Source organism: Megalobrama amblycephala, linkage group LG16 (genome assembly GCF_018812025.1).
Source record: "Megalobrama amblycephala isolate DHTTF-2021 linkage group LG16, ASM1881202v1, whole genome shotgun sequence".
NCBI classification, from domain to species: Eukaryota; Metazoa; Chordata; class Actinopteri; order Cypriniformes; family Xenocyprididae; genus Megalobrama; species Megalobrama amblycephala.
Window position 1 is genome coordinate 12,879,188 of NC_063059.1, and position 15,062 is coordinate 12,894,249.

General features: G+C 35.4%; 1 protein-coding gene across 1 annotated transcript; it reads left to right on the top strand.

The window, feature by feature from the left end:
• Positions 1-541: 541 nt before the first annotated feature.
• On the top strand, positions 542-14,882 carry spartb (spartin b). Its single transcript, XM_048160882.1, is given in 9 exon segments — positions 542-722; positions 1,218-2,005; positions 6,307-6,342; positions 6,344-6,574; positions 8,595-8,739; positions 10,680-10,874; positions 11,010-11,168; positions 11,825-11,915; positions 13,462-14,882. Coding segments are annotated over 8 exon segments (1,845 nt in total). The 5' UTR covers positions 542-722; positions 1,218-1,219; the 3' UTR covers positions 13,664-14,882.
• Positions 14,883-15,062: the final 180 nt, after the last annotated feature.

Consider the following 15,062-nt stretch of genomic DNA (forward strand, 5'->3'; position numbering starts at 1 on the left):
ATTTGAGTGCCAAAGCACATTATACTTTTTTTGTGACTGCTCTTAATTAAATGGGGAGAGAAAACATTTTGAAAACAAATACAAAGAACCCAGCCTTTAGTTATTGATCCAGTTAATTATAATGGAGAGAAAAAAAACATGCTATGAAAATTTATAGGCGTTTCAAAGGCTGCAGGAAATTCCTCACTGTACAAATTAAAACCTCATTACAATAACTTCATCTGCCAACAATATGAGAATTAAAACGTCACCTGCTGATTTAAAGGCAGATTGAGAAAATTGACATTAGTGTCATTTATAAAGAGCTGCCTGTCTTCAAAAAAAAAAAAAGATTTGTCTAATCATTGGTTAGCATACCTGTTAACGTTTACTCATATTCATCACCAATTCCATAATACAATTTGTTATACATTTTAACCTTAAATACTGGTGAAAAAAAAAAAAAAAAACGCTCGCCTCGACTAATAAAACTATCCTACATCTGTCGCGCAAACTCCTCTAACCAATCAGAAACCTCAGAGCGCATCAAGTGACTGAACGCGGAAGCACATGTGTAGTGGACGCGCTGCTAGATCATCTTCTTTATTCGATCACGTAATAGACACGCACAAGTCCGACAGCAGCTCAGCTGTCAGAGAGCTGAAGCTGTTCAGTCAACAAACCCGGAATAACGCGAAACACACATTAAACTCCATATTTCACTTCATTTGTCGCATCTCCTGGTGAGTTACCAAGTGGAAATGTTTGGTTAAATGCTTTGAATGTAACAGAGGTAGAGGTGGAGGGCTATATGTGGGCTCAATGAAATGGTGTTAGCAAGTAACACTCTTGTTATGTTGGATTCTGTGGCTTTAATACTTAAGTTACTCGTGTTTCAAGATTCACTCGACAAACTACCAGTTGGGCCTCTTCTTTAAGTTTGAATGTCACTTCGCAATGTTAAGCAGGTGTTTTGTAAATCCTCATATGACACGGTCATGGTCAGTGTAAGCTGGTTCATGGCTAATAAGCTGGGAAAGATGTGACAGGAAAAGATTATTTGACTTAATTTCTATGAATACGCATAATAATTGAATTTAACATGTGTTGACAAGTTTTTCCTTCAGAAAAGTGTTATAGTGGTTACATGGTACAGTCATTATTATTATTATTATTATTATTAAAACACATGGAGTTGACAACATTCCTGACTTTCAGTTTCATTCTGATCCTTTCAGTTATGGAGCAAGCAAAGCAAGAGGCATTTGATCAAGCCAGGCTGCAAGTGATCAAAGATGGCTACGGAAAGGCATTTGAGTGCATCAATAAAGGCCTGACCGAGGACGAGGCGGGCCATGGCGCAGAGGCACTAAAACTGTACCGGCAAGGACGGCAGCATCTCCTCAGGGCTCTTAGTGTGCCTTCGCAGGGCGTAGAGTGCGTGGGTCCCTCCTGGGAAACGGCTAGGCAGATGCAGCACAAGATGCAGGAGACCCTCAACAACATCACCACCCGTCTAGCCATGCTGGAGACCCTCCCAGATCCCAACGGAGTCTCCGATAGCAGTGCAGCCCCTCAGAGACTCTACCCTGAAGTCCCAAAGGTCAAGCCGGAGAGGCCGACTCCATCACAGATGCTCCCTTCCAACGTCGGGGTTGCAGGGGCTTCAGGTGGGTCAGTTCCGGTCTCCCCAACAATGCAGCCCAATATAATAAGCGACCAGCCCCCTGCATACACCCCTCAGGCTGCTGACGGGCACCTGACAATTTCCTACGGCACCGATTCCGGCGAGCTCTCTCTGGTAGGCGACGAGTTCTACAGCCATACGTCTAATTCTACACCGTCTCTTCAGAGTTTGGGGGAGGATGGGGAGGAACTCTTTTTCCTTCCTCAAGGAGTGCAGATCTTCTTCGTTACCCCTGATGGGCAAGTGAGCGCACCCTCTTACCCAGGGTACCTACGCATTGTAAAGTTCACCAATGAGTGCTCAGAGAGGGTTCCAAACAGGCCGCCTGCCTTCCTACAGGTAAGAAATCACAAGTTCTGTTATTAAAGTCCCCCTGTAGTCAATTATTTTATCCCATAAAACTCATCTTTGATCACCAAAATGACATATTTAAAAAAAAAATTCAGGTGAAAAAAATTTCTTCATGCCTTAAAGCAGAACTTAAGAACTTTTTTTGTAACTCTACAAGTTTTCTAAGCCTCATGGTTAATATACTTGTACGGATCAATGAATATGCGAGCATTAGCCCCGCCTGGCACGTCTCGCTCATGAAAACAGCACTCGGAGAGTCTAGTGCTGCTACCGACCCGACAAGCAATCTCGCCTCATGTTTGTGTTCACGTGGATGACAAAATGCTTTACGGTAATAAAAAAATCTTGCTTTGCTTCATATATTCAGTTTGAGAGAACAACAGCTGTTTTCCTTGTAACATGCGCCAAACTGGATGTTATATATTTCGTTGCTTTTTGGAGTTTTCAGATTTAAAAAAACATTCGGATGAAATCCTGCAGGCTCCCGTGCCTTCTCCGTACATTAAATAAATGCACATCCTTGAATGAGCACGGATTTCCAGCGTATTTCACTTGAACTTATCAGGTAGGCTAATATCTATGGTGAATAGCGCTCTCAGCACTTGACGTGTGAGGACACACTGACTGACATATGAACATGAATCACGGTCACACACACAGAGCAATATTGTTTTAGCTATGTTTTATAGTATTAAAGTATTTCGAAGGACAAAAATCATGAACTTTATTGGCTTTACTTCAAGTCAGCTGCCACTTTACTTTGGCGCGAGCCCCTATGCGCTCCCACACTTGGCACAGCCCTTGCGACGGTTCTGTCATTAATTAATATGAATTAATATGATTAGCCTTTTGCTTGACTACGTTATCAAACAGCTAATAATGTGTTGCACATGGTTTGTCTTAAAGCATATTAAAAACACTTCATAGACATATAAACAACATTAAAAACTTGATTTTCACCACAGGGGGTCTTTAATTTACTCTTCATTCGTCTGAGAGAGAATCTCACAAAGAAATGTTGAGGTTATGTTTTCAAAATCTAATTTCTTATTTTTGTCTTTTCATTTTGTGGGTTAAATGTGACCCAGACACATTTTGGGCAAGTTTCATAATATTCTACCAAAAACTGTTGCTTGTTGTGTGCTCTTTTCATCCATAGAGACTTGCAAATGTATTAAATTCCATGAATTTGGACATAATGGTCTAAGGAGGCTTGTTTCAAGTCATGGTGTACTGTAACCTACTTTCACAACCTTTTATCTGGCTCCCTTCACTTTTGAGATGGTGTTTTCAATGAGGTTGACCTCATCCTGTTGTTTCTTAATGGTGTCATGTGAGTGTATGCTCACTGCTCATATCCAATAAGCTTTCACTGAGTGACTTCATCATGGGAAAACCCCAGTTATCAGGTGGACCGGTGTTACAGAATGAGCCTTATGACCTGATGGTATTTTCTTGAATGGTTCATCTTCATGAGAGACAATATAAACAATCTGGTTTAGCACAATACATTTTACACTTTAAACGCCACTCTTCTGTTGTTTTGTGATAACATTTGATAATATTGCTATTATCTGCCAGTTGTAAAAAGGCAATAATAAAATGATAATCACAATATGAGATGATAATTTACACTTGAACACCACCCTGCTGTTGTTTGTGATAACTACTGATAATATGCCTAATGTAAACTCACAATTCACAACGTGAGGTAATTTGTATGGAAATTTCATATTGTGTGGAAATCAAAATATTGAGTAATAATATGTAACCCTTGCATGACTTTTGGACCCTATCATGGCCCAAAGACTCTTATGTCCTAAAGTAAACTGTATCATCTCTCCACATGGACATTGAGGCCATAGATTAGCCGTGTCATCAAGCTGAATAAAGAACCTCCAGTTGCTGCGCTTTAGGCTTTGACTGTAATCCAATTTAATGCTAGCAGTCATGAGGACGAGATGAATGAATCTAACTACAGAGCTGTCTACTGTCTCAACTTGGAGGAAATCCAGACCTGAACCTCAGATTTTGATCCTCCCTAGAAATACAAGGGTTAATTTCCATTTACATGTATAACCTTTCACTAGATGTGAATCCTTTACATATCTGCAGAAAAGAGACTGTCAGCAGGCTGCATCTTCTATGATTTATTCAAATGTTGAGAAACATTTTAGAATCCCAAGCTTTTTAATCATGTTTGATTTTTATTTATTTTTTTTTTTTTTTGTATAGTCTGCAACATCAGGTCACTACAGGTCTCACAAACCAAGACAGGCCTTTAAAGAGATAGTTCACCCAAAAATGAAAATTATACTATGATTTACTCACACACAAGCCATCCTATATGACCATCATCTTTCAGATTAACACAATCTGAGATCTATTTAAAAATACCCTTAGTCCTCCAAGCTTTATAATGGTTGTGAACGGGGGGCGAGTTTTTGAAGACCCAAGTGCTATATATATATTTTGAAGACCAAATGTGCTAATATATATATATATATATATATATATATATATATATATATATATATATATATATATATATATATATATATATATATATATATATATATATTATATAGTACAGTCCAAAAGTTTGGAACCACTAAGATTTTTAATGTTTTTAAAAGAAGTTTCGTCTGCTTACCAAGGCTACATTTATTTAATTAAAAATACAGTAAAAAACAATTTAATTACAATTCAAAATAACTGTTTTCTATTTGAATATATTTCACAAAGTAATTTATTCCTGTGATGCAAAGCTGAATTTTCAGCACCATTACTCAAGTCTTCAGTGTCACATGATCCTTCAGAAATCATTCTAATATGCTGATCTGCTGCTCAAGAAACATTTAATGTGTACAATTGTACAAAATATTTGTGTACAATATTTTTTTTCAGGATTATTTGATGAATAGAAAGTTCAAAAGAACAGTGTTTATCTGAAATCTAATCTTTTGTAACATTATAAATGTCTTTACTGCCACTTTTGATTGATTTAATGCATCCTTGCTGAATAAAAGTATTCATTTCTTTAATTTCTTTTCAAAAAAATAAAAATAAAAATTCTTACTGACCCCAAACTTTTGAACGGTAGTGTATAATGCTACAGAAGCTTTGTATTTCAGATAAATGCTGTTCTTTTGAACTTTCTATTATCAAGGAATCCTGAAAAAAAAAAAGTACACAACTGTTTTCAACATTGAAAATAATCATAAATGTTTATTGAGCAGCAAATCAGCATATTAGAAGATTTCTGAAATCATGTGACACTGAAGACTGGAGTAACGATGCTGAAAATTCAGCTTTGCACACAGGAATAAATTACTTTGTCAAATATATTTAAATAGTACACAGTTATTTTAAATTGTAATAATATTTCACAATATTACTGTTTTTTTTACTGTATTTTTAATTAAATAAATGTAGCCTTGGTGAGCAGACGAAACTTCTTTTAAAAACATAAAAATCTTGTGGTTCCAAACTTCTGGACTGTACTGTGTATATGTGTGTGTATATATATATATATATATATATATATATATATATATATATATATATATATATATATATATATATATATATATATATATATATATATATATATATATATATATATATATATATATATTGGCACATTTCTGATTATTTCTATATTCCTTCAAATTAATTTTAATATTACCTTAAAATTATGATTTTTAAAGGCCTTATTTACATAGATATATAATTATAGGTGTATGCGTTCAAAATTTGTGTTCTAAATTATTATGTAAGTGACATATCAGTAGGATTTCAGTACAATCAATATTCAGAGTTTAGTTTTTCAGAGAAAGTGTTTGTTTTATTTCTCCATATCTTTTTAGATAACTGGTATCGATCTCAGACAGGTTTGTTAAATAGTTTGCCAGGTCTGCTTACCTGTGGGTAACTAGAAAACCTACTTAATAATGTGGAACAAACTCTTTAAGCACATACTTGAATTATTCAGTAAGAGTTTTTATTATTTGATCTGTAAAGTTGTCTGGTATAAATCATACTTTTGAGGTGGGACTCTATGTTTAAGTGGAGTAATAAGTATTTCCCAATAAGTAGGACATATGTTCCTGAGTCAACATCCTCATGCTTATTAACTTTTTATTGCCTGCATATTTGGGTAAGGGCCAACTTTATGGACGGGAAACACATTTATATCAGCCAATAGCTGCCCTCTGATTGTAGGGATAGGTTAAAAGTTAGAACTGTCCTACTGAGTAAATCACACTTATTGTTATTTCTAATTTCAGGTTTGTGACTGGCTTTACCCCTTGATGGCCTCTGACTCCTCCAGTCCTGCTGTGCAACACCGGGGTCTACATGTTCCCTGACATGATGGCTCCCACCCCGGGCTCATATGTTGGGGTGGTCCTTTCTTCCGAGCTTCCCCAGAAGGAACGCGAACTCTTCCAGAATGTTCTCTCTCAATTGACTGACCTGCGTGTCCAGGTGAGCTGTCCCTGTGTCCCCTCAGGTCCCACCTCAGAAACACAGGGGTCAGCTGTGGCTTCAGAGCAGGTGTGGTTGCTCAACCTTCGTCTCAAACTTTGTGTTTGTCACTGACACAATCTGTGCTGCTTTGAATATTAATTTCAGTACCTCACTTGTTGCTGAACCTATTTGGTATTTTTTTGAGTTTTTCTTTTTTTTCTTCACAACAGACTAAAATCAAGAATTTTACACTGTGGTAAAATTTTTATGTATTTTATTTGCAAAATGTTTACACATTTTAAATGCATGAACTATGTGCATGTGTTTGGAATGGCCTTTAAATGTTTTTTGTGCATGTTACTTGTATGCATTGGGCACATATCAATGCACCTGTCTGCCTTATTAACCCTTTACTATCTTTACAGATTTCAGGTGCATTTGAGAGTTTAAAAGATTTATTTAAGGTACTAAAGCATTGCAGTACCACTAAATGACAAGTGCATTTGGGTTGTGTATATTTATATTACACATAGCAACACAGCAGGGTGAGTATCACATTGGAGTGCTTGACTTAAAGGGTTAGTTCACCCAAAATGAAAATTCTTGTCATTTATTACTCACCCTCATGTCTCTGCAAACCGATAAGACCTTTGTTCATCTTCAGAACACAAATTAAGATATTTTTGATGAAATCTTTTTGACAGCAACATCATAACCAATTTCAAAGCCCAGAAAGATAGTAGAGGCATCATTGAAAACAAACAAAAATAACGACTTTATTCAACAATTTCTTCTTTTCCTCGTCGATGTTGACGTTGTAAACACAGTGCAGCACTTCCGGGTTCTACGTCAGAATGCCGGCTCTTTATTGGCCAACTCCTGCATCAGCATCACGAGAAGAAATTGTTGAATAATGTCATTATTTTTGTATTATTTTTTGCACACAAAAATATTCTTGTTGTTTCATAACATTAAAGTTGAACCACCGTAGTCACATGGACTATTTTAATGATGACTTAACTACCTTTCTGGGCCTTGAAAGTGGTTGCTGTTGCTGTCTATAGGGGGTTAAAAAAGCTCTCTGATTTCATCAAAAATATCCCAATTTGTGTTCTGAAGATGAACTCCGTTTTTGGGTGAACTAACCCTTTAAAAGCGCACTAAATAAAAAGTTTTACAACCAACATACCTTTGTCATATATGTTTAAAATGTACCCTTACATGAGAGGAAGACTCCACATTAATGACAGCACTACTCTCTGCCAATAAACAAAAATGTTTGTTTGTTTATAGATAGATAGATAGATAGATAGATTTTGTTTGATGTGCTGAATGAAACTGCTGTATCTATTATCATTTAATGCACTTGACAGTTCATGTGGTCCTTACAATGCTTCTATGCTTTCTTGCTGCTTGCACTGCCTGTAGTGCAGATATTCAAGACCGTTTTTACACCTTTGGCTTTGGGTATGATGTTCATTATTCATGAAATAGTGAGCGGGCTTGGCTTTCGCTTTTGAGCTGGCACACTCCCCTGCGGTTCCATGGATTGAGAACATACAGGAGAAGGAGAATTAATTAGCTGTAATGCTCTTAGCAAACCAAGAACACCGTTGTTTCCCTTCTTACCACAGGATAGTCGTCAACCAAAGCACAGCCAAGTGTAACAGTAGCTCACCCGCACCATTATTCTTCGTTTTTTTTTTTTTTTTTTTAATTCAGTTGCATAATCTTTTTCTTGGGCTTATGTGACTCAGAAAAAAACATGCTTTTAGAAATCAGCTGCTGGTGAGTTTGGAACCAAGTGCCGCTGTTCCCTGTAAAGGAGGGGGCGACGACAAACACCCCCATTGTTGTGGAAATAACAGGTTGTTGTAGCAGACCATGCTGACTCACTGGCGCAAGTGTTTAGAGACAACAAAGGATTTTTTTTGGCAAACGGGGAAAAATCTGGAAGCATTCCCTCCTTGTGTCATTCACAATACTGGCTTATGTCCATATACTCATCCTACAAGTCACCATTTGCTTTTAGTGATTGCTTGAGCCTGCTTCTGCACTCTTAATGATGATCTGTTTTAACTGTTGTCCGCTATCCTGTGTCTCCAAGGAATCAGATGGCGCAACCGATACTATTAACCTGGGTCAGAAGGTGCCGATGGGGCCTCCTGCAGCTGAAGCAGCACCCCCTGGTGGTGAGGAGGACAAGGTACTTCCTGAATGGAGCGAGAAGGTGGCTCAGGGGATCCTGACTGGTAAGCCGGGGGGGGGGGGGGGGGGGGGTCTGATCACCCTAAATAAGGCTTGAATTAAAATAATGAATGAAATGAAAGGTTTTCAACATATTCAACATACACTATTAAAAGTTTGGGGTCATTAAAGAAATATCTTATGCTCACCAATCCTGTGTTTTATTTTGATCTAAAATACAGTGAAATATTATTAGGATTTATAATGTTTCTCTTTTAATATATAAGTATTTTATAAAAAAACATTGCAAAGCTGTATTTTCAGCATCATTACACCAGTCTTCAGTGTCACATGATCCTTCAGAAATCATATATATATATATATATATATATATATATATATATATATATATAATGTTTTTAAAAGAAGTTTCGTCTGCTCACCAAGGCTACATTTATTTAATTAAAAATACAGTAAAAAACAGTAATATTGTGAAATATTATTACAATTTAAAATAACTGTGTACTATTTAAATATATTTGACAAAGTAATTTATTCCTGTGATGCAAAGCTGAATTTTCAGCATCGTTACTCCAGTCTTCAGTGTCACATGATCCTTCAGAAATCATTCTAATATGCTGATTCTGCTGCTCAATAAACATTTATGATTATTTTCAATGTTGAAAACAGTTGTGTACTTTTTTTGTCAGGATTCCTTGATGAATAGAAAGTTCAAAAGAACAGCATTTATCTGAAATACAAAGCTTCTGTAGCATTATACACTACCGTTCAAAAGTTTGGGGTCAGTAAGAATTTTTATTTTTATTTTTTTGAAAAGAAATTAAAGAAATGAATACTTTTATTCAGCAAGGATGCATTAAATCAATCAAAAGTGGCAGTAAAGACATTTATAATGTTACAAAAGATTAGATTTCAGATAAACACTGTTCTTTTGAACTTTCTATTCATCAAATAATCCTGAAAAAAAATATTGTACACAAATATTTTGTACAATTGTACACATTAAATGTTTCTTGAGCAGCAGATCAGCATATTAGAATGATTTCTGAAGGATCATGTGACACTGAAGACTGGAGTAATGATGCTGAAAATTCAGCTTTGCATCACAGGAATAAATTACTTTGTGAAATATATTCAAATAGAAAACAGTTATTTTAAATTGTAATAATATTTCACAATATTTCTGTTTTTACTGTATTTTTAATTAAATAAATGTAGCCTTGGTGAGCAGAAGAAACTTCTTTTAAAAACATTAGAAATCTTAGTGGTTCCAAACTTTTGGACTGTACTATATATATATATATATATATATATATATATATATATATATATATATATATATATATATATTAGTTGATGAGTAGAAGGCTGAAAAGAGCAGCATTTATTTCAAATAGAAATCTTTTGTAATATTATAAATATCTTTATTTTCACTTTGGATTGATTTATTGTGTTCTTACTGAATAAAAGTATTTTATTTAAAAACAATTCTGACCCCAAACTTTTTAAAAGTAGAGCATTTATTCAAATCGGTTTTTACATTATTTTACAGTATTCAGCAGCATTTTCAAATGTCTTAAATAAAACATTAGAACTTTGTCATAACTTATATTTTCACCAGATGCCAAATAGATGCATGTAAGCAGAAGTTAGGCCTGCCAAAGGTGGATTTTTTTAGGATCAATATTAGACAATACATTGAGAAAACCTAGATACTGTCATTTGTTTATCATTTTATTGTGGATTTAGAAATAATAAACCTAGTGTTTTAAGCATTTAGGATAGTTGGTTAATTGTCCAACTATTTGGGTTGTGCTAGAAGAACCTCAACAGTTGTTGCCACCAAATACTACTTATAGAAAAAAAAGAAAAGAAAAGTCCTTTAAAAAAAGAAAAGTCAGATAAAAGAGACAGGAAACACTTCATAATGTACAGTATTTAAACATGCAGCGTAGTCGGTTTACTTCTTGAAATATATGGACAGGGGCTTCATGGCTGAGCTGGGGTTTGGTGAAGGGGGCGGAGTACACAGGGAAAGCCATACATAAAGGTGCATCCAAACTACGAGAACACATCACTCCAGAGGACAAACCAGCCCAAGTCAGCCCGACGGTAACCAAAAGCCTCCATGTGGCCAAACAGGCCACAGGAGGAGCCGTAAAAGTCAGCCAGTTTCTTGGTAAGAAAGTCTTTATCAACTTGATATTACTGTCTTTGTAAATTCCTCATTTAGTTGAAAAAAGTCAATAAACATGAGGTTCACTTCATTTACTGTGGATGGTTTGAGCCAAAAACATGTTCTGTACTGTTTCAGTGGATGGACTGTGCACTGTCGCTGGACATGTTGGCCGAGAGCTGGCACCTCATGTGAAGAAACACGGAGGGAAGCTAATCCCAGAGTCTCTGAAGAAAGACAGGGATGGACGCTCTAATATTGACGGTGCCATGGTGGTTGCAGCAAGTGGAGTTCAAGGTGAAGCGAATCGTTCAACCCAGAAATAATGCTCTTCTTTGCTGTTTTTGGTCACGTATACTTACTTGCTGTTTATTTATGTTCTGTCAGACTCTTTCCTTCCAAAGCAGCTTTAAAGACACTACAATTACATTATTGTCTCTTAGGTGTTATTGATCAGACAGTTAAAGGGATAGTTCACCCAAAAATGAAGATTATCCCATTATTTACTCACCCTAAAGCCATCCTAGGTGTATATGACTATCTTCTTTCAGATGAACAGAATCAGAGATATATTTAAAAATATCCTGGCTCTTCCAAGCTTTATAATGGCAGTGACCGGGGGGTGCGATTTTGAAGCCAAAAAAAATCCATCCATCCATCCATCCATCCATCCATCCATCCATCCATCCATCCATCCATCCATCCATCCATCCATCCATCCATCCATCCATCCATCCATCCATCCATCCATCCATCCATCCATCCATCCATCCATCCATCCATCCATCCATCCATCCATCCATCCATCCATCCATCCATCCATCCATCCATCCATCCAAAAAGTACTCCACACAGCTCCAGAGGGATAATAAAGGCCTTCTGAAGCAAACCAATGGGTTTTTGTAAGAAAAATGTCCATATTTAAAAATGTATAATCTATAATCTTTTGTCAGGATTTGCAACAATGTGGACGGGGTTGGAGGTTGCGGCAAAGAACATTGCAAAGAGTGTTGCTGCAGAGACGGTTACCACGGTAAAACATAAGTAAGTAACTCCACAAGCATCTCGGATCATTCCATCTGCTTTTAAGTTGATCGTACCAATGTTTTAACTTTCTGCATTCGCAGTTTCTCACCAGTAACTTTGATCAGAAAAATAAAACTGCACTCACACTAGTTTCTTGAACTTTCTTCCATGTATTTGTTTACAGATTTAGGGGTCTGGAGAACATTTCAGACACCCCAAATGAAAACAAGTAGAAACATTTTTCCCTGCACCCCATAAAATGGCCTTAATTTAATGGTCAGGAGCATGGCTGAAGCTTATGTATGTTTCTGAATCAGTCAGCGCTTGCACGCAATGCTAATGATTTATTGGAGATAATGATTACATCACGTCCGTTGGCATCCTGCGTTGCTTTGTACACTGATCCACAGCTCAGTGATGGAATGAATATCTGTTTCTAACAGCCAAAGTAATTAATCTCATTGTCTTTATTGCTTTATTTTTCTTAACTTTTGAACCTGAGTATGGCTTTCATGATGATGTTGCATCAACAGAAGGTTTTACAAGGTTTTATCGGATGGCAAACATAATCATCTTACAAACATAATCACAATTTGACCAAATTGTACAGTATATACACTACTGTTTAAAAGTTTATGGTCAGTAAGTTTTTTTTATTTATATTTATTTATAAAATTAATACTTTTATTCAGCAAGAATGCATTAAATTGATCAAAAGTGATTTATAATGTCAAAACAGATTTTTTTCAGATGTTTTTTTTTTTTTTTTTTGAATGATTAATCAAATAATCCTGAAAAATAAGTATCACAGTATCCACAAAAACATTAACTGTTTTCAACATTGATAATAATAATAAATCTTTCTTGAGCACCAAATTATTGAAGGATCATGTGATACTGAAGATTGGAGTAATGGCTGCTGAACATTCAGCTTTGCCATCACAGGAATAAATTCCATTTTAAAACGTGTTAATATAGTAAAAATTGCAATAATATTTCACAATATTACTGTATTTATTTTTATTCACATAAACACAGCTTTGGTGAGCATACAGAAAGAAACCTTTTTAAAAAACATAAAATCTTACTGACCTCAAACTTGTGAATGTGTAAATCCTCTTATACTGTACTCTTTACAATAATAAAGATCTTAAAATTTAAAGCTTAAATCCTTTCAATAATTATCCAATATTTAAAAGTGGGAAATAATGGTGGTCGCTCATATAAGATAATGTTGTTTTGTTTTTTTTAATCAATCTATATACAGTATAATTTTTTTTTATTACAACAGTCCTTCCCTTTCTAACTGTGCTTAAAAGTATTGACCATTTGCATTTCAACTTTTGCACATTGCAACATAATAAACTTTTTTTGATCTCATCTGTAGGATTAATTTTACATTTTAAAACCAATTTTTCTGTAGAGAAATGACTGAATCCCCGCATGTATGTTTAACTAATTTGCTCTGCTTTGAGTAACCTCCATTTCCTAAAACTTATTTTTCAATCACCTCTTTCATCACCCCGTCCTCTCTTTTACTCAATCTGGGTTATCTATAATCAAGGTATGGGGCGGAAGCGGGCCAGGCCACAGACCATGCTGTCAACTCAGCCATCAATGTGGGCGTCACCGCTTTCAATATCGACAACCTGGGGATCAAGGCAATGGTCAAGAAGACTGGCAAAGAGACTGCCCATGCCATTCTGGCAGACTATAAAGTCCAAGAGCCGGACGGTCAAGTTAAGAAACATAAAGACCAAAAGTAGAGTTTGAGATTCAAACCCATCGTTTCAGGTGTCCATTTTTAAGAGCAAACCAAAGGTCTTGTTTTAAAAAAAAAGGCTGAAGAAGAAGTGAATGGATCCTTGTCCGATGAATGCGATTGTTGTTATTTGTTTATGTGACTGACACTGAATTCCGAAGACCTCATTACAGTAAATACAGTTAATTGTGCTCTCATGTTTACTATTTCCACTGGTTAAATTGTAAATGCACATTAAAAATTCCCTTTACGAGTTGACCGACTGCCCTGCCTGCCGGACAATATTCCCAATCATGCCTTACACTTCACCAGCAATGTAAACTCAACATATCACCAATGAACTCACAGATCCATTGTTTAGTTGGATCATATTAAAACGTCAGTAGTTTTGCGTGGTATGTGTCTTCTAAATGGACCCTTAAAACAAAGTGCAAGCCAAAGGTGGATTTTATTGTTTTCCCATAGAGCCTTAACAAATATTATATTCTTGTATTTAAAAAGAAATCTATATCTAAGCTTTAATATATATGCTAAGAATGCTTTGTGGTAGTTGTTTTTTAATCTGCAGACCTGTTTGCTCTTGGTACTTTCAGGGTTTTTTTTTTGTTTGTTTTAAAATATTAAAAAGCACTTTAACCCATGCTTGGAACAGACATGAACATTTATTGAGGATGATGGGTGCTAGGTATTCTTGTGAATAATAAGTGCAAAAAATAAAAATAATAATTTTACATGGAGTTGGATTAAGATGCCGGATATGAGAAATCGGCTTAATTAAAAGCCAGAGAAATCAGACTTTATGGGAAATGTTTAAAATCTTTAAAGTTTAAAGTATGTATTTTAATACTATTTTAAATGAAAGAGACTTATATTTAATTTAAACTGTAAATGCCATATAAATGAAGTTCTCACACTGTGGATACTGACGACTCATAAAACTTCTCTATGCAGTTGTTGTTTTCTTATTAAAACAATGGCTGCACCTTTTCCTTTTAAAAAACTTGACTATAGATAAAGATATAAATATTACTTTGAACTGTTATTATACCATCTCACTGTAAGCATTAACAAACATGTTAATTCTATGTGTATGTCTTTACAAAATATGTCTCATTTCAATGTACTGACAATATAAACAGTTTAAAGTTCAACCACAAGTCTAGGTTTGCTCAGTGACAGAATCTAATAGCCTATCTGACATAATAAATTAAACATTTAAAACATATTGTTTTGTGTACTTTAATTTAAACTGTGTGATGTGTTAAAATTTGTTGTATTGGAACAATTGCTTTTAATTCATTGATAAACTAGACCTAGCCAAGACACTAGTGGCCGGTTTCACAGACCAGGCTTAAGCCTAGTCCCAGACTAAAATGCATGTTTGAGCTGTTTTAACTGAAAGC